The 21,992-nt window shown below is 34.8% G+C and overlaps 1 protein-coding gene across 5 annotated transcripts in view; it reads right to left on the reverse strand.

The window, feature by feature from the left end:
- LOC126881112 (protein suppressor of sable) overlaps nt 1-21,992 on the reverse strand; it is a 106,201-nt gene that overhangs the window by 47,122 nt on the left and 37,087 nt on the right. For 3 of the 5 annotated variants that reach the window (XM_050645158.1, XM_050645159.1, XM_050645160.1), the window contains 3 exons: nt 16,754-16,952; nt 12,726-12,959; nt 6,666-6,795 (listed from right to left, as the gene is read on the reverse strand). In XM_050645158.1, coding sequence (XP_050501115.1) covers nt 6,666-6,795; nt 12,726-12,959; nt 16,754-16,952 — 563 coding nt within the window. The remainder of the gene's footprint in view (nt 1-6,665; nt 6,796-12,725; nt 12,960-16,753; nt 16,953-21,992) is intronic. The other 2 variants (XM_050645161.1, XM_050645162.1) reach the window with 2 other exon arrangements.

Here is a 21,992-nt window from a genome sequence, read left to right on the forward strand (position 1 = left end):
CTGAAATACAAATGACTTTGTAAAGGGATTAAGATACGGTTTTATCAAATAATTTGTTGGCAAGTATACAAGATGGTTAAAGTGGTAAATTATCGTTACGTGCATGACGTCTGAACGGGCTTATCGTATCGTGCATACCGTATGAACGGACTGTTAATATGTAAACTTATTCGATTCAATAAATAATAGTATTAAAATGCCTAGTTTGACAATGTGGTAAACGATAATGAAGAGCATCAGTAGAAAGCCTTCTCTTTACTTAGGGCACAAAATGCTCAAATGAGCAAAGCATGGAAATGGGTGTAGATAATCTTTTTTAAACGGGGGAAACAACTAAACAAATTATGGATTTTATTGTTGACAATGACGAAATCGACGGAAATTACTATCCGCTCTGAGCTCGTAGGTAGAGGGGATAATTAAAAATTCGCGAGCGCCAGTAGTGACAAGTCAGTGAACTTTTACTGGAAATTTGACGTTCTGCATTAAGAGTTGCATATAATTTTTACTAAATGTTTTCAAATATTTATACTTATTGATTCTCTCAGGATTCGAAAAAAAGTAATGCATTTAAAAAGAGTTGGCCCGAAATTTTACGTTTACGTCGTAATTAATTATTTAAGTGCAATAAATGCATAATTTAATATTTAAGAATAGCTTTTCTCCTTTCCTCTTTAAACCGAAACAGTAAGTCATCCGGCCGAAACAGTAAACCAGCGAAACTCACAGAGGATAGGCAACACTTTTCTCTTTCCAGCGAAATTTCCAACGAAAGTTGTTACTAGTAATCCACCAGGTAGGTGGCGATACCAGCGAAGCTCAGGGCGTATAGTAGATAAATATTATTAGACAATGTATGTTGACCAATGGCGTCCCGAAGATGGCACAAGCTTGCAATAATGGATATACAATAATCCAAATGGCTACAGTATGACTGGTGTGTAACAAATGGCTTCCAGGGAAAAAACTGACAATAATGATCTTCACATCGTCAAACACTTGCTAAAAGGAAAGTACTCGACCTAAAGGACTACGAAAACTAGTTCTTTAGAAATATCTTCTTCTTCTTGACTGGCTTTACAACTCGGTGTGAGTTTTCGCCGCACCCACTATAGCCCTCCATCTTCTACGATCTTGCGCTTCCATTTTCCATTGTTGTACCCCAGTCCTAGATAAATCGACTTCAATATCATCCTTCCATCTTTTTCTGGGACGGCCTACTAATCGCCTACCTTCTGGTCTCTAAAAAAACACTGTTTTAACACTCTGTCTTCCTCTGATCTGACCACATGACCTGCCTATCTTATCCGGTTACCTTTGATATGTCTGACCATTCTTCCAGTACCACAGTCACCAATTCATCTCTTTGAGGGCCAAATATCATTCTGCGAGAATCTTGCTTTCAAACACCAGCAGCTTATTTTTTCCCGCTGATGGAGTTCATGTTTCACTTCCATATGTAACTGCTGGGCGAATAATTAACATGTACAGGCTTAATTTAGATTGTTTTAGCAGCTCAGATCCTAATAATGATAATAGGAAGTATAATGCCCTCTTCCCCACAGCTATCCTTGCTGAAACCTCTTATCTATGTGGTTGTCATCTGTGATTACCGACCCCAGATATTACCTCATTTACTTGTTTACTACATCGAAGTTGTGGTCATTAATACATAGTTTGTTCTACCCAACTTTGCCTAAGAAATACCAATCACCTCTTTGATGAGACCGAATATTGTTTGTATTAATGAAGTATTGGCAAAAATCGCTTGAAGAAGTATACTAGTAGACTAGAGGATTCGCTATATTCCACTATATACAGAATTTAAACAGATTTGAAATTTAAATAAAAAAAAAATCAAAACAAAAAGGAGATGCATTACTGTTCTATACATAACGTATATCACTTTCAAGCATTGGAATCATCAGCATCATCATGCAATCTCTTCTGTCCACTGCTGGACATAGGTCTCTCCCATTCTTCGCCACTCTTCACGGTTCTGTGCTTCTTGTTGCCATTTCTTGGATATTCGGTTAATGTCGTCCATCCAACGTGTTGGTGGTCGTCCTCTGCTGCGTTTGCCTTCTCTTGGGCGCCAGTTAATTAGTTTTCTGGTCCATCTTGAGTCTTTCAGTAGCGCTATGTGACCTGCCCAATTCCATTTCAGCTTGGCTATACGTTCAACGACATCAGTGATACCTGTTCTTTTCCTTAAGTCTTGGTTCCTTATTTTGTCTTTTTTTGTCACGTCGAGAATCGATCTTTCCATGCGCCTTTGTGCCACTCGCATTTTTAGTGCTGTTGTTTTTGTGAGCGTGAGAGTTTCTGCTCCGTATGTCATAATAGGAAGAACGCATTGGTCAAATGTCTTCCGTTTCATAGCTGTCGGGATGTTGCTCTTAAAGATGTCTCTTAGTGAACCATACGCCGCCAATGCAAGTGTTATTTGTCGTTGAAATTCGCAAGTCTGATTGTCCTTGCCTATTCTGATTTCATGACCGAGATATATGTACTTTTCTGTCAATTCTACCACTTGATTTTGGATGGTTAGGTGTTCGCTGGGAACTAAATTTGTCATAAATTTGGTCTTACTGATGTTCATTTTTAGACCTATTGTTGAAGATACGTTTTCTAATTCTAGTAGCATTTGTTGTGCTTCACCCAGATCTTCAGTAATAAGTACTATATCGTCGGCAAAACGCAGATGATTGAGCATTTCTCCATCTATTTTTATTCCTCTATTTTCCCACCTTAGCATTTTAAAGGCGTATTCGAGGACCCCTATAAATAATTTAGGTGAGAGAGTGTCGCCCTGTCTCACACCTCGCTTGATATGAATTTCTCTGGTAGTATCATGTAGTTTTACACGCATTGTGGCGTTTTGGTATAATGTTTGCACTAACTTTGTAAACCGGTAATCTATTCTACTATTGTTCAGAGAAGTTATAATGCTGTCTAAAATTCCACAGCATTGGAATATTCATCATATGTTCCGGGTATGTCTCAAGTGCTTATTTGTTAATTAAAAACCTAACACGACATAGCAGATCCAGAACTTGGGGCGCTCACCTCGTAAAATTATGACCGGAAATTTGTTTCCCTAGTGATGTTACTAGCCCTTAGCAACCCCAAACAAGTTACACCAAATTTTCTCGAAACCAGAAGTGAATAAAGACTTTTTATAAGTTTTTAATTAAACTGTATTTCTTAAGCTGTAACATAGTGTGATTTCCGTTTGCAAAGTTTTTCGTGAACAAAACTACTATTGTGCAAAAACATGCCAAAAAATTTGGTCAAATAACTGTAGCAAATAATACATCGATTGAAAATATATATACATCCAAAGAGAGGTTAAAAATATATAACTCTCACTGAGGTTTGATGTGTAGCACAAGCATCTCTCCGATAGTAGAAGCTCAATAAGTAACTAGAATGTTTCTTAAGATAAAACAATTTGCAGAAATTGCAGATAATAAAATCTGCAGAAAAGAGAGAGAGCATCAAAACAACCAAACACAGGTAAGTTAAACATATAGGCCTGTAACCCGCGTGCCAAAAAAGTTTATTAATAGCAAGATGAAAATTTGTTAATAGCTTAACGGTGTCTAGTCGGACAAATTTTGATGTATGGGAACACTGGAAGTTTTAATTGTGGAACGTGACTTTAATTGTGGAACGTGACTTTAATTGTGGAACGTGACTTTAATTGTGGAACTTGTCATCCTGACAAGTTTATGATTGTGAAAACTAGCAGGCTGTTTTTAAGTTTATTCAATAGCAAACTTTATATAATATATGAAAAAATGTTTGGCCGACAAAAATGTTGGGCGTTTTCACCAGTCCGACATGTTGAACATGTCACCTGACAGGAATTATGTTGGTTATAGCAGCCTGATTTTTACACGAGAGTTTAATGAAAGGGTAACAAAGCATGGAAGTTCTGTCCGACAAAATACATGGGACGTTCTTGTAGTCTGACGTTCGAAACCTGTTCCACAATTAAAACTTCCCCTGTTCCAGTGTTCCCGTACATCAAAGTTTGTCCGACTAGACACCGTTAAGCTATTAAAAAATTTTCAGCTTCCTGTTAATAAACTTTTTTTGGTATGCGGGATCCAGGCCTAATATACATTATTTTCCTTTTTATCTTTTATCTGACTGAATCTATTAAAAGTTGAATTTAACATGTATAAATGATCCAAAAATGAAAAATTAGAGGAACACCTGAAATAGCGCCGGGTGAAATAGACAAATCACCGAAGAAGCTGACGCGAAAGAAATAAATGTGCGGAATATATTAAAAAAAAATAATCCTGGCGATCAATTTAAGCGGACGAACTCTGGGAAAATATGATAAGAGAGAAATATGAAAATAGTAATTTTTGAACGTCATTAATTTATGGTACACAAACACCTTTACACAAAAACGAATTCGGTAAAGCTACAAACTGGTTAAAATATTTTAGTAATTGACCTCAATCAAATTCATTCAAAATTATTTTATTCTTTTTTGGATTCCTTGGGAGTATTAAGTCAATAATAATTTATTTTTTGGATCTTCTCCTCCAATGATCTTCTAATCGTTTCTTACATGTTTCTCTTAACAATTACATAATATTTTTTTCTTTCAGAATTGCTTGTGGCTCATCTTTCTCCCCATTTTATAAACTTCACCGCTATCTCGAATGTAACTTCCAAATATTTATATCTAAACTTTTTTCTCATTAAGACAATTTTGGTATGCTTCTTTTCATGAGCATTTTTCAGTGCGTCACAAATGATAGAAAAAAAAAGGTAAGTCCGTGATAATATACATTTATAACATTATTAATTTATTCTAACATGACATTTTAGTTAAATCTGACAGTTGTCACATTTTATTTGCAATTTGGCATAAAAACAAATCAATTGAGTTTATTGCATTTATAAAATGGTATTTTCTTTGATTTGTATAGTCTTATAAATTGTACAGATTATATTCGTAGATATATTATATAATTAGTAAATATTTTTTTTCGATTATAGCGCCATCTATTGACAACTAGAATAAATGTTATAAATGTCACCGACGAAATGTAATCACTGACGTGCGTTTTTTTCTGTCACATACAATTTAATGCGTTAGAAAGAAATCGAAAAACTGTGACGCACTGAAAGATCCTCATGAGAAAAAGCATAGGCACGTTTTAGAAGTTTTAGAAATATAAAAAATTATATTATTACTTAAGAGCTAAAGCGCAAAATTTCATTCTAATGCTTTTTTAATGCATTCATTTTCGAATCCTGAGAAAGCTCATATAAGTATGTTTGAAAAATTTAAACGCAGAATGAAATATTACATTATTACTGAGGCTAGAAAGTCCCTGAAAACTTCTATAATGTTTATTTTAATAAGTTCACAGGGGTGAAAAAGAAGAGAAAATTTAGTGTGATTTTTAATTGCAAATATCTCATTTAAAAGAAACTTTTTGTTTATTCTAAGGGACTTTCTACCCTCGGTCATGATGTAGTCTTTTATTCTGGCCATTCTGCGTTTAAATTTTTCAAAAATATTTATCAGTTTTTCCAGGATTCGAAAAAAAATTAAAAACAGGTCCGTGATGATACTTTCCAAATCGATAATTGGCTATCTTTGTCATACAACGCACTCAGTCGAAGAGAATGTGGTGACAAGACAATGACAAACAAGGCTACTAAATATTTGACATGGCATCAGGAATGGTTTGAGTTGTTTATTAAATAACATTGATAGGGTATTTGATAAATAATTGATTTAAGACGTGAAATTAATAAAAAGTTATTGATTGTTTATTATTTATGGAATCCAAGCACAGAATACACCGGGTAATACAGTGATGAGCGCTCTAATAACCTGCAAAATACGCAAAAGATGGAAAACATAATACATTGTGAAATAAAAAGAGATGAAACTAGTAGAGGTGGAAATTATCCAGACGGGAGTATTTCATAAAATTCTACTGTCACAGTGACAGTTGTCATACTCCTCCGATGCGTCTAAAGGTGGGACGCTATGTAATGTACTGTTAATTTATACGTTTATATCGATAATTTCCACCTCTACTAGTTTCATCTCTTTTTATTTCACAGTGTATTATATAATATGTTTTCCATACTTTGCGTTATTCTGCCGGTTATTAGCGCGCTCATCACTGTATTCTGTGATCCAAGTATTTTGTTGTTACAGATGTTCAAAATTTATCTAAGCGTTCCTAAGTAACAATATAGTATTAAAATCACTTTATTACTTTTTCTCTTTTGTCGATTATTAGTTTTTATTGTATAGTTTATAAATTATTGTAATCACTGAATACAGTTAGTGAAAAATAATCCTATTAATTAACTGAATTAATAAATTTAAGCGATTATACAAGTAACGGTTATCAAGATTATTCAAAAACTGAACGAAATAGTCATTTCTATGTTGATGATGACAATGTCATTGCCAACTAATGTTTACATCTCCATACCAGTGACAATTTTACTACACGCAATTTGCCGTGCAAAGAAAGAAAAAGTAGGGATAGCTGTAACATATTTGCGTGTACGCTCTTAAAGGTTGATGGTGTTAACTATATAAAAGTAACTTTAATTATGAACTGTGATATTGTAAACACTGTAAAGCACTGAGAAATTGATCTGCTTACCTTGTAATCCTCATGTCCTGATCTTGTCCATAACTGAATGCTTTTAGAGGAAAGTCATTAGGAATCGAAGAATTTTCAGGTTCCTGCCATCTGGAATGCCTATTTCTGGATTTGTCCATTTTCTTAGGATCTGTTAAAAAATATTCATATACATATGTAGTTTATAAACGAAACTAAAGTTTAAATGATCTAAATTTAAAGAAGAAGTATTATTTCAATAAAAAAGGATTGTATTTCAAAATAAAGAGTGTAATAGAGATTTCAGCGTCAATTCAAGCAAAATATGACAATTTGGAAACAAGAACTCTGCAAAAAATTACAAACCAATTGAAATACATATGAACAAAATTCGAATAGAAGAAACTATATCAAAACAGATTAAAACGATGGACCATGGCATGTGGGATTAGGTCTTCTATTTCATCTTATAAATATGATTGGCATTCTTGTAAAAACTGGTATACTCGGTCCGCTGCACGTTTTGCACATGAACAATCATATAATTTATACGAATTAAAGCAAAACGTTTAAGTCAAACGTATGTCGTCGATGTAAGAATTGGGATATGTCAAATTAATGATAGGTTAGAATAATAGGTAGAACTAAGGATATTATTGTCTTTAGTAGCTTATAAATATGTACTTACCCCACAATGGAATATATGGGAAGGGTTAAAAGCTATATTAGTTCTTTTCGAAAACAAAAAATTATAATCCCAAGGCACTAAAATGAATTTAAAATTTAATTAACAGTGGTAATGACTGTCTTTCATCATATTGCTGGCTTCGTTTAATGTATTATATTTTGGGTAAACGGACAATATCTGAATCTGTGATATGTATTGAGAACAGAAAAAATTGAAAAATTGCAAATATGATGGAGGAACTTAATAGAGAACCGGCAAAGATAGGGTTAAATGAAAGAAGAAGAATAAAGCTGGCGTAGGTATGATTCTGAAAACTACCCTATATAGTAAGAGACAAAAAATATTCTCAATACCTAAAGACAAAAGTATTCAATAAATGTAAACTTCTTGTCTTAAATATGACGCTTATATTTGGAAATGGAATTTAGAAGACTGTTATGAGACCTACAGTAACATAAACATGGTAGCTGAAAAAGTCAGAAACCGACCTTTTAGAAAGATGGGAGAGAAAAATGCAAGGAGCAATATATAGAGGTGTGAAAATAGGTCAGTGGAGAAGAAGAACCAATAAAGAATGGGAAGAACTGTATAAAGAGCCAACGCTAGATTAGATTATGTGAGGTCGTTAAGGCAATACAGCCTCTCCGCACTTCGACCTATAAAGATATTTTGTGCATCGAGAGAGACAGAGAGAGAGAATTAACAATAACAACGACAATCAAGCACAGAGAATAAGATATTTGGGGCACATCGAAAGAATGGGAAGTGAAAGACTGCCAAAACTTGTACTCTCACGAATACCAATACAAAAGAGAAGGAAAGGCAGGCCAAGAAAAACATGGAAGGACAGTGTGTACGAAGACCTGAAGAAAAGTAACATTGAGAGATGGAAAGAAGGATTGGACAGAAGGAGATGGAGGGAGGTGGTGAAGGAGTGTATAAAAAGACTGAAGTGAAATTAAATAAAATTTATAAAACTAAAATAAAATGTAATCAGAAATGTAAACGTTTTAGCCCTAGTCCTATAAGGCTTGTTGAGCTTAATAAATAATAATAATACTTGGAAAGGGACGATTACAAAGGAAATCGTGGAAAAAGTAGCAAATACAGAAAGATCCATGAAGAGACTAATAATTCTAAACATCAAACTAATAGACAAGTTTGATGTTAAGATATAAAAATAGGAAAAGAAATTATTAGATTCGCAACTAAACAAAATTGAGGGAACACAAGTAGCACACAAGTAGTACTTATTCATTAGAGACCGTGAAACGACAAACATAAAAGAGGGAGACCGCAAATGGGATGGACAAAAGTAAAGTTCGTGTAATCTGAGACACAACTGTCTAGACTACAATCACAATAAAAATGCACTAGAAATAAAAAAGCACGAGGAGCACCCCAAATCAAGATTTGGGAGTGCTCCTCGTACTCCTCGTAGCATTCAACGTGTCTTAGTTTGTTTATTTCTATATAGTACATCTTTATTGTCATTGTAGTGTAGAAATTTGTGTCTCAGATTAGCGAATCAATTATATCAGGGTTTTTATGTCGCGCAAGCGCTCCTAACATGATTTGACGACCACTTACGTAGCCAGGACCGACGAATATACGTGCCCTCCAAAGTACAGTGGAGGCTCAGTCACATTTTTTCGTGCAGCTAATATTTTCTTACGAAAGAAAAAAAGACTGGATTCTTTGGTAAGAAAAAAAAGTTTTGCTGAAATTTGAAACAATTGCCTTCCTTTATAAGCGATCAAAGAAAGAAGTGACGTTTTGGCATAAACAATTTCACAGAAGATAAAATGGCGTATAAAATAACAATAGACCAGTAAATTTCTGTGAACTGCACAAGTCTCGGAAAGTTGGATATTAATGAAGGAAGGTATCTTACTACGTTATCTGAAACATGAATGATCAGTGTATTTCAAGTAGTCCTTTTACTCAGGAATTAAAAAAACTACTAGAAGAAAGGAACTTCGTGCACTCAATGGAGCCCGAAATTAAATAAAATAAGCAACTATTTGGTTAAGAATTAAAAATAAACTTAAAATTAGGGACCATTCATTCATAACGTAATAAAAACAAAAATTAAGCTTAAAATAATACAGAAAAGATACGATAACCATTGCATTCCATAGTTATAGATTGCAGAATCACATTTGCACATTTCTCTTGTTCTCTCATTGTATCTCAATTTTATTACCACCAACCAATAAGTGGATTCCAACGTTTTTAAACTTCATTACCTATCTCGGCCGGATAGCTCAAGCGGTAGGATGTCTGACTCCCACGCAGAAGTCCAGGGATCGAATCCCAGCGCTTGTGAGAACATCTATACTAAATTTACAATAAAGATCCAGTAGAAATGAACAAACCAAGACTCGTTAAATGCTACTAGGAGCACTCCCGAATCATAATTTACAATGTATAAACTTTGGAAATCATGATTTGGGTTTTACAATGTATATAGGGTGAGGCAGATAACTGGCCTATTAGAAATATCTCGAGAACTAAAGGCAACCGAATCATGAAAATTGGAATAAAGGGGTTTTGAAAGATGATCTATTAAATGAAAATATTTTCATCTCTTTGCAACTTCCGGTTATACCGAAAGTTGCTTATAACTTCGTTTTTTTAAATGGGACACCCTGTATATTTTTACATTTTTGGATTCTCTTCGATGTCTTCTTTCTTAAAATATAATGTTTTGTAATATTATACAGGGTATTTTAAAAAATAATTACGTTTTTTTATTAATTTCGTAGCAACATTCACACCCTGTAGAATTGTAGTAGTTTGACGTCTAAAACTCTACTTACCTTCAAATGATTTTTAATATACTCTACTATTGTTAAGAATCATTAGTATAGCTAAATTTTTAATTTTAGTATACAGGGTTGGTCGAAACTCGGAATGAGTATTTTCTGAGTTTTCTTAAATGGAACACCCTGTATTTTTGTATTGTAGTGAAATGATATTTTATAGTACTTTTTTATTTCTTAAGCATTCCCTATACCTAACTGCTTTAATTTGTGAGTTATTGGTGATTCAAGCTAAACATTAATTGCAACAAAAAATACGTAAAATTTTATTAGGTTGGCCGTGAAAATACTCAATCCCAAATAATTTTTCAGAAATAAATACATATTAATCCAGACTGGTCCTTAAAATTACCAATAATGGTTTAGCTATCGAAATATCTACTTAGTTAAGATTGTTGGTGCGATTAACAATTAAGCACAAATTAAAGCAGTTAGGTATAGGGAATGCTTAAGAAATAAAAAAGTACCATAAAGTATCATTTCATTACAATACTAAAATACAGGGTGTTCCATTTAAGAAAACTCAGAAAATACTCATTCCGAGTTTCGACCAACCCTGTATACTAAAATTAAAAATTTAGCTATACTAATGATTCTTAACAATAGTAGAGTATATTAAAAATCATTTGAACGTAAGTAGAGTTTTAGATGTCAAACTACTACAATTCTACAGGGTGTTAATTTTGCTACGAAATTAATAAAAAAACGTAATTATCTTTTAAAATACCCTGTATATTACAAAACCTCATATTTTAAGAAAGAAGACATCGAAGAGAATCCAAAAATGTAAAAATATACAGGGTGTCCCATTTAAAAAAACGAAGTTATAAAAGAGATGAAAATATTTTCATTTAATAGATCATCCTTCAAAACCCCTTTATTCCAATTTTCATGATTCTGTTGCCTTTAGTTCTCGAGATATTTCTAATAGGCCCTTTATTTGCCTCACCCTGTATACATTGTAAATTATGATTCGGGAGTGCTCCTAGTAGCATTTAACGTGTATTGGTTTGTTTATTTCTACTGCATCTTGATTGTAAATTTAGTATAGACATTTTTTAAAACGTCTACAGGCCTCAGATCGACTCAGCCTGAATAAAATGAGTACCTTGGGTAAAACCAGGAGTAATAATAGGCGGTTGAAGCGTAGCACTGGCCCTGTTACCTTCCTTGTAGACCGTAGGCCCTAGAAATAGCAGACTACCCTGCTATAATCCTAAAGCCACGTTAGCGGTATAAACGGGAGACTATTATTATACCTCTTCTGCCATTTGGTTTTCAATCTTAAGTTTATAGCTTATAATAATTAATTTTGGTGTTAAACTGCTATCAGACCTGCCATCTGCATAACCGTCATCTTTATTTTCCTATTATTTTGGTTCTGTGTGTACTTTTACTTCAGTTTTGTTTTTTACTTTTATGTTCTGTATCAGTTTTAAGAGTTTAGATTGTTTGTAAATTGTAGTATAGTTGATGTGTTGTATTTGAGAGCTGTATTCTGTCGAAGGCCTTTTGTAGGTCTACGTTATGTTTCTGTTGTATTCTCTAGATTTTTCAACTATTTTACATCGTTACAGCGTAAATCCTTATGTCCTTGATATGCACAAGTATGTATGTAGAGAAAAAGAAATTCAAGTAATAGGAACTTCTATTCAATTATTGGTTTTAATCAGTTCATCAACAATGTTTCTAATAATTTTAAAATTACCTACTGTAGACATATCATACAGACCGATAAAATTTTAGTCAATTAGTGGTTTTCCTGGTAACTGGCAAACAGTAACTATATCAAAACCAGATGGTCAATTTTGATGGTAAATTCTCTTGACGTTTGTCCAATATCTCACTGCCAGTTTATAGATAACATTAGAAAATCTACGATCATACGCTATTTTTCTTCTATTGGCATCATAACCCTGGATAGGTCTTGCTTGTCTGGCCATGTCCTTCCATTCATATCTCTCTTATTTCCTTCTTCTCCACTGTGTCTTATACTCATGGTTTACAGGTCGTCTTCCACGGTCCAACTATCTCGTTCTTGGCCTTCCTTTATTTCGTCTTCCTATTGGCTTCTATTGTAACTTTTTCTTTGCTAGTTTTGCATCTTCTTGTCTCTTTACATGTTCTAGCCATGACAGTCTTTGACTTTTTTCTCAGTATCTTTCTCTCGAATGTCCTGAGTTGGACTTCATCTTTTTTTTGTCATCACCCAGGTTTCACAACCATAGGTTACTACGGGTCTAATCAATGTTCTGTAGGTACTTATTTTGGTTATTTTGTATAACAATTGTTATCATCATTTTATTAGCATAGTATGTACGATTCCCACTGGAAATACGTGCATTAATTTCGCTCCTTAGGGAATTCTTCAGATTGATTTTTGTGCCCAGATATGTAAAGGCATCCATACCTTCAATGATATAGTTGTCTAGGGCGATATTATTTTCATTGTCAGGTTTTCTTTTGATAATACATTAATGCATTTCAAAATGTGGATACTACAGTTTACAATATGTTTAGTAAATAAAGTAAAAGTTAAAAATAAAATAAAGTTAAACGAAATATAAAGAAAATAAAAACAAAACTAACCATCACATCCTTGCAACAACTCATGGGGTATGGGTACGTTAATATCAAACAAAGACGGTATTCCACCTTTACCTTCCGGTTTGTTTTCAGCTCCAGGTCCTTTCTCTTGGTCGTAAAGTTTGACTTGTCTTTCGTTGATCATGTTCAATGCTTCCTCGCGATTCATACGTGGGAAACCGCCTAGTATCTCTCGAGGAGCTGTTTCTATGTGTTTGAACAGAATCTGTTTCAGACCTGTAAACGATTTTATTAAAAATAATGTCTGTTCAAAAATAGTTACGATGAAAATTATAGTTATTAGTGTGCAAAATTTCAAAAATTATAGCAAATTACGTCTCATTGCTAACAAAAGAGTAGACGATAGTCTCAAACTGCAAGGAAAGCAAACTTCTTGGATAAGGAATATTCCAAAATCAAGCTCTGGTCCCCATAGTCGGGAATTCAGGCATTGGGCTAACCCCTCGATACTCTCCAAAAATCTAGAAAGTTAAAAACTCCAAAATCCATTATCGGAACAGGACTGATACAAAAAAATGCTACGGAAAAAGGAAAATGATTTTGCAACAAGAAACGCTCAAGAAATCTCAAAGAAAGATAGAATTGAATAAAATAAATATATACATATAGTATGATACAATTGATCCAAGATGGCATAACCATGACATCCAAAGTGAAAGTTATCCTCCAATACCAAATTGTCCTATATAGTCCACACAATGTTCAGAAAAAAGTCACACCATTTTGAGCGTCGGGTTTGGGGGGGGAGAGGGGGGAGAAATCGGTAAATTCGTAGTTTTTTACGTTTTTCGTCAATATTTCTAAAACTAAGCGGTTTAGCATGAACAACCTCCTATGCAAAAATGTTCTACATTAAATTTGAAATAAAAAAGGCCCTATGCTTAATCGTTCTAAAATGAACGGTTCCAAAGTTACGGAGCTGGAGGTAGTATAGTATAATTGGTCCAAAAAAGGCCTAACCCAGACATCCAAAGTAAAAGTTTTCCTTCAACAACAAATCGTTCTATATGGTTCACATGTTGTTCAGTAAAAAGTTACACCATTTTGAGCGTCCGGTTTGGGGGGGGGAGATGGGGGAGAAGTCGGAAAATTAGTAGTTTTTTTACGTTTATGGTCAATATTTCTAAAACTATACTTTAGCGTAAACAATGTTCTATACAAGAATGTTCTACATAAAATTTAAAACAAAAAGGTCTTATACATAATTGTTATACAGATTGTTGTACAGAGTGAAAAGTGGAGGTTTTCGATACTTTTTATATTTTTTGGGCAATTGATGATGATTTACGGTGGTGAGGTTGACGTTTCCTCAAGGGCTTATCACTAACATACCATCGGCCACTGAAATGAAAAATTTTATTTACAAAACACAATCCTGTTAAAGAAAATTTCTTTCATCAGTAATAATATTATAAATTGTCCAAGCAATATAAAAAGTGTCGAAAACCTCCACTTTTCACCCTCCGTAACTCTGGAACCGTTGATTTTATAACAATTATGTATAGGACCTTTTTTATTTTAAATTTTATGTAGAACATTTTGTATAGAACATTGTTTACGCTAATGCATAGTTTTAGAAATATTGACGAAAAATGTAAAAAACACTACTAATTTCCCGACTTCTCCCCCATCTCCCCCCCCCCCAAACCGGGCGCTCAAAATGGTGTAACTTTTGACTGAACAACATGTGGACCATATAGAACAATTTGGTGTTGGAGGAAAACTTTTACCTTGGATGTTTGGGTTAGGCTTTTTTGGACCAATTATACGCTACTACCGCCGTAACTTTGGAACCGTTCATTTTAGAAGGATTATGCATAGGGCCTTTTTTATTTCAAATTTAATGTAGAACATTTTCGTATAGAAGGTTGTTCATGCTAAACCGCATAGTTTTAGAAATATTGACGAAAAACGTAAAAAACTACAAATTTACCAATTTCTCCCCCCTCTCCCCCCCATACCCGTCGCTCAAAATGGTTTGACTTTTTTCTGAATATTATGTGGACCATGTGGACAATTTGGTCTTGAAGGATTTCAATTTGGATGTCTGGGTTTGTGTCTAGTTATACCATACTAATAGCAGTTGTTATAGAAAAATTACAAATTGTTCAACCTATGGCATTAACGTTAATGACAACAAGCTAAGCCACATCAGATTCGCTGGCGACATTGTGATTATAGCGAGCTCATTCGAGGAATTGCATATTATGATGAATGAACTCGCAGGCAGCTCCCAATACGTCGGCCTAAAAGTGAATATGAGAAAAACAAAAAATAATGACAAAAACAGATGACCCCAGACGTATCATTATAAATGGCAGTGATATAGAAAAAGTCCAGGAATATATCTACCTAGGCCAAATCCTGAAACTTGACAAAGAGAACCAAAGTGCGGAAATTACAAGGAGATCAAGATTAGCATGGGTAGGATTTGGCAAATTTAGTTGAATACTTAAGAACCGCAAAATACCCCAATACTTGGTGAGCAAAGTGTTCAACCAGTGCATCCTTCCTATCATGGCATATGGATGTCAAACCTGGGCCCTAACCAAGGCAAATATCAATAAACTAGCCGCAACAGAAAGAGCAATGTTAGGTATACGACTGTCAGATAAGAGGAATGACTGGGTAAGATAAAAAACAAAAGTCGAGGACATAACAACAAAAATTGCCAAACTTAAATGGAGCTTCGCATCTTCGCAGGCCACACTGCTAGACAAAAAGACCAACACTGGAATGCAACAATACAACACTGGAGACCTTACGAAAGTAAACGACCGAGAGGAAGACCACAGATGAGATGTGTTGATGTTGTTAAACGAATAGCCGGAACAAATTGGAAACATGTTGCTCAGGATAGAGACCGATGCGATGGAAGGAGTTGGGAGAGGCCTATGTCCAAACGTGGACGATAGAAGGCTAAGAAGAAGTTATTATAGAAACTAAATACATTTTTGCGCCGCGTAATATTCATATCAGCTTTTTTATAGCTGGAATATTGTATGCGCCACCCACTTTTACCGCATTTAGCATAATATAAAAGCACGATTATTTTAATTTATTTTTTAATTTTATCACTATCAAAAACTTATTGAGATGTTTCTTTTAGGGTGCTCGATTAGTGTGAGTCCTCCTGATTCTGTTAGGGTGTTTAATTATTGTGATCCCTGTGCTTCTCACAGTTGGTGTATCTTCTAGATCTAGGTCTAGGTGTTATAAGTAATAACATTTCGTAGTAGTCTAATGTTCCTAGTAACAACAATCTTAACAAATATAATCAGTAGGCCTATGTATTCAACAAAACATCTTATACCATTTCTGACAGTATAAAAGACCGAACAGAAATCCATTATTTCATTCTCTGTGTGTTGAATGGAGGATAACTAATCATCGGAATAGGTGCGATGAACGTATTCCGAAGCCTTCCGAACCCCGTCGATTTGGCGAGTTGAACGAAATTGACAAATTCCTATATCTTTCTAACGATAATCTGAGAGTAGTTATCATTTTCTTTCCATCTGACGCGTTGGGTCAGATATGTCGTTCTTTATACATTTACTTCGCGTTGAGAAATAAATGCGACTCATAATTAATTATCTCAATCGTCGGTTTATTATTCATAAACCTTCTAAGGTTTACGAAAGCTCTATTTAGGACATAATTATATTTAAATAACTAAATTAGTAAGTAAGTAACGATAATTATCTTTTTTTTATGATTAGATCAAAATAAATATCGTTCGTAAAAACGAAACGAAAATTTATTACCCGATTTTACCACAACACAATACAACACAGGTTTGTACCCAACAAATAAGCATTGGCGTTAAAGTAGACATCAACAATGCAATTAGAGGAAATTTTGGAATAAAAGTGATCAAGAAATATTTGCCAGAGACGTAACTTGTTTAAATTGATTTCATATATGACACAAACTTTACGAAAACTTTAGTATCTTTGTTTGCATTCTCTTTTTGTTGGAGAAAAATCTTAGTTTGAAAAATAACTTACTTTCAGATAACGGCCTTCCGTGCGCGAACTTGCAGTCGTCCTCTTGGGCACACTTCAAACCTGTATGGTAAAATTTACAAGGAAATTCAGAATGCATATAAGAACATTTGTCACCTTTAGCGCAACAATCCATCAGATAGAACTTGCAGAGTTCCAGTTTCATTGGGGGAACAGCCTCGTGTGAATAGGGACAATCGCTCTAAAAACAAAAAAGATAAATTAATGACTACAGACGATAGCAAATGCTTTCTGCGTAAATTCTGGACTGAGACAGAGAGGTCCGTTATCGCCATTGTTGTAACCTGGCCTTAGAATATGTCATGCGAAAAATTTATCCAAAAATCAAACCAGACAGCTGCTCGGGGAGCAAAAATAGTACTCGCCTTTGTCGATGACGTATATGCAATGGCACAATCAACATTAGAAGTTAGGGATATTTTCTCGACCTTTGAAGAAGCTGCATTAAATATCGGTCTAAACATACTTGAAGATAAAACAAAATACATGGTGGTCACAAAATAAGAACGACGGCGAATAAGGCAAAATATTACTATAAACGCTCATAACTTCGAAGTGATTAAAAATTTCTCTCGCGAGGTGCAAAAATCCAGATATATAAGATCATATTACGACCAGCAGTTGCGTATGGCAGCGAAACATGGACGCTAACAAAAAGAGAAGTAAATAAATTGCTGGTGTGGAAACGTAATATCCTTCGGATGATATAAGTATGGCCCTTGCAGAGACAGTGTGACAAATGAATGGAGGCGCAGATACAATAACGAGTTAGAGCCTCTCTTCGGAAAGGAAATTCTAGTCAGATATACAGGGTGTCCCCGAAAATAGTACGTTCCTTTAAGGTGTGGATATAATACACAATGTATAACAAAAAAGTCCTATAATATTTTTGCCTAAAGTTAACCGTTTCCAAAAAAAAATTACATTGTTCTCCATACGTAGTCCTGTCGCCAGGGGGGGTACAACGGCCTCCTGTATTCAGATGGACTTACCCAAGTTTTTTTTATGTATTTTGACCCGTAGAACACGAATTTTTTGGGTAACAGTTGATCCGGATGTCGATAAGATTGTTATAAACAAAGAAGTTGAGGAATTACATAACAGCGATTTCTCGCAAAACAAAACATGTTTTTGTATTTTTTGGGCCATTCTAACCAAAAAGTGTTCCTACAAATTTTTTCGTAGGATGCACAGTTTTCGAGATAAACGCGGTGGAACTTTCAAAAAATCGAAAAATTGCAATTTTTGTACCCGAATAACTTTTGATTAAAAAATAAAATAGCAATTCTGCTTACCGCATTTGAAAGTTCAAGTCAAAGTATATCGGTTTTAGTTATTTGCATTGCTAAAAATTTATTATTTTATTGTTAAACAAAAGTATAAACACCTAGTGCTGGAGTGATGTTTTCAATGATTTCTCATTTAAAATCGAACGAGTAGATAGAGTAGGTACAAGTGCAAGCAAGGCTATTTCTACGTAGCATGCATGTAAACTAGGGAATGCAATCCCGATCTCGCGGGATCCTGATCTCGCGAGATCCCGTGTAATTTTTCGGGATCAATCCCAAAGCATAATATGACGAGATCCCGTTCGAGATTGACGGGATTGGGCGGCAATGGTCAGCGATGCTACACACATCTGCTCGGGACGCGAGCGGTGCGCCGACTGAACTGACTGACGGCCGGGCGGGAGTGCAGTGCCGAATAGCACTGCAGAGGGAGGGAGAAAGAGGTGCATCATGCATGCGTGCGCGGGCAGGCAGCCATTTGTTTGTTTACCTACCTAATTGTTTAAGTTATGCTCGTGCAGATTTAATAATTGTTTTTCCTTAAATTACGCATTTTTATGTTGTTTATGTGAGTTAAATACATAATAATATAACTTTTGGTTTCCTATAAGTAATAAGTGATTACTAGTAACTTAAAATGGCGAAAAACAATCCAGATCAAGCCTACGTGGAGTTTAGCAGTCGTTTACCGGTATGGAGATATTTCAAGAAAGCCATTAATAATTTAACTGCTCAGTGCAAACTATGTAAATCTATTCTCAAAACCTCATCCGGGTCTACAAAAGGTTTACACGTCCATATGATGGCAATCCATAAAATCGACACAAAAATTGCGGGAGTCGGAAGAACATCAAGTACACTTGAGTCAAATGTATCACTACCTTCGACGTCGTCAGCGTCTACTAGAGCATCGTCGTCAGCTGCGCGGTCGCCTATTGATGTTGAGGCTCAATTTACACCAGAAGATCGTGAAAATTGCCAAATACCACAGAAGAAAATCAAAGTCAGTGATTATTTTCCATCCGATTCTAACGTAACAAAAGACTTAATGATTTCCCGAATGGTTGCCAAAGATGGTTTACCATTTAGAGTATTTTGTAGTTCCGAGGACATGAAGAGTTTTTCGCTGCGAAAGGTAACAATTACAAATTGCCTTCTTCACCAAATACAGTTAAACAAATTGTGATGAATTATGGAACGACGCTCAAAATGAAAGTGAAGGAAGATCTTTTAAAGTTGAAGAATGAAGATTATAGGTTTACAGTTACGTTAGATGAATGGACATCTGGAATGAATCGGCGATTTTTAAATGTTAATGTACACACAATTATTAACAGTGAGCCTACTCAATGGAATATTGGACTAGCGCGCATTTTTGGAAGTATGTCGTCGGAGTCTTGTGTTCAGCTTCTGAAAGAAAAACTATCAGAATTTAATTTATCCCTGGATAACGACATAGTCGGTATAACGACCGATGGAGCCAGCGTCATGAAGAAAGTTGGTCGACTGATTGAACCACTACAACAGCTTTGCTACGCCCACGGTGTACAATTAGGTATAACAGATGTCATTTATAAGAAGAATCTAGAATCTAATGAAGTGGAAGAATTTGAAGACCCTGAACTGAACACAAATCGCAGTGCGGAGGAGGAAGAAGTATTGGACGACAATCCGGATAATTATAATGGTTTATACTTTTCCTTACTTATAAGACAAGTTGATCTGGCTACAGAATACCAAATGATTATATCGAAACTAAGAAAATGCGTCAAACTTTTTAGGAATTCTCCTACCAAGAATGATATGCTTCAGAATTATATTCAGCAAGAGTGTGGCAAAACAATTCAGCTGGTCCTTGACTGCAAGACACGTTGGTCTAGCCTATGCAACATGATAAGTACATACAATAGAGTAAAACAGTGTGTAGCTAAGACCTTAGTTGACCTCTCACTCAGTTCCAATTCAGACTATTTTTTCACGGATGAAGAACATGCTGTCCTTATCGATTTGGAAAATACATTTCAGCCAGTAAAGTTGGCCGTTGAGGTACTGTGCCGCCGAGATACTGATTTAGTTAGTGCAGAACATACGTTGCGTTTCATGATTCGAAAGCTAGAAGACCTAAAAACTCCTCTCTCAGAAAAGTTGGTATCTTCGATGAACAATCGTATCTCCGAGCGTCGCATAAAAGCAACTGCAGCGCTGTTATATTTGAAAAATCCGAATAATTATCAAGATGATTTAGAACAATGGAAAGGCAACGAGACTTTCCAATTGCCAAGTAAATATCTCAATTGGAAAGAAATTAAAAATATAATCACACGATTATATCGCGATGAACCAAACCAAGTAGAGATTAATACCACAGTATTGAACGAAGATGACTTGCCACTTTCTATGATTGCAGAGGATTTAAATTTAAGTGCAGTAGCAGTAGCTACACAAACTAATCCTACTTCACTTCAAGAGGAATTAGAAGAAACTTTGCGAGCGTCTAAAAGTCCTTTTACACGTGTAGCCAGGTCCACAAACTTAGACAAATTAGAGTTCGTAATAAAAAAAGAAATGGATTTATTTGAGTGTGGAGGAACAAGGGGGAGATTTTTGCAGTTTGCCTATAATTGCTTAATCACGCTGTTGCCAACCAGTGTTGAGTCTGAGAGGGCATTCTCAGCAGCTGGCTACATTGCAACGGATATTAGATGCCGGTTAGCAGATAGTACTCTAGATACACTTTGTTTTTTAAGAAATTACTTTCAAAATCACCCGTAAGTTACGGGTGATTTTGAAAGTAACTTCTTCTCTCTTTTGAAAGTTACGGGCCGTAACTACTTTTTGATCTCCTTGAGCACTATATTTACTTTTGTTTTGATTATGTTCTTCGTGTTACTAAAACTGTTACTTAATTATTTAGATAGTAAAAGTTAAAGAATAAGGGCATTTGTTTTCTTTCAAATAATATTTTTAATTAACCTCACTATCACAAATAAGCAGTTTTCATCGTATTCAGTCATGTGATTATTAGATATTTTTTTACCTAGACGAAATCCCGTAAATTTCGGGATCCCGCGGGACTGACATTTCTAATCCCGAGGGATCTCGACTTTACGATCTCGAGTCGGGATTGCATTCCCTAATGTAAACGCATGTATTAGGCACGGGAAACACTATGTGTTTATAGCTTTTTTTAGCAATAAACACATAAATTTTTAGCAATGTATATATGCGAAACCGATAGAATTTGACTTGAACTTTCAAATGCGGTAAGAAGAATTGCTATTTTATTTTTTAATCAAAAGTTATTCGGGTTCAAAAATTGCAATTTTTCGATTTTTTGAAAGTTCAACCGCATTTATCTCGAAAACTATGCATCCTACGGAAAAACTTGTAGGAACATTTTTTGGTTAGAATGGCCCAAAAAATAGAAAAACATGTTTTGCTTTGCGAGAAATCGCTGTTATGTAATTCCTCAACTTCTTTGTTTATAACAATCTTATCGGCATCCGGATCAACTGTTACCCAAAAAATTCGTGTTCTACGGGCCAAAATACATAATAAAAACTTGGGTAAGTCCATCTGAATACAGGAGGCCGCTGTACCCCCCCTGGCGACAGGACTAACGAGTGAGTTTTTATTTTCATAAATTTTAATGACCTGGCAACATTGCGTAGAAGAACCTGTGATTGTAGAAATTTCATCTAATGGAACCCCTTGTTTATTTACTGTTTGAGGTGTGATTTTTAGGGTTGATGACCCTAGATGTAGGTACCTATGTACCTGCAAAATAATTATTTCTTGCTTTAATAATGTGGCATTTTTGCTATTAATATGAATTAAGGTTTTGGATTAAGGCTCGAAATTTTACATAAATTATAACTTTTACTTAAGTAACTATGGTTTAATTCCTAAAATGTAATTAATGCTCTTAGTGG

Source organism: Diabrotica virgifera, chromosome 3 (genome assembly GCF_917563875.1).
Source record: "Diabrotica virgifera virgifera chromosome 3, PGI_DIABVI_V3a".
NCBI lineage: Eukaryota > Metazoa > Arthropoda > Insecta > Coleoptera > Chrysomelidae > Diabrotica > Diabrotica virgifera.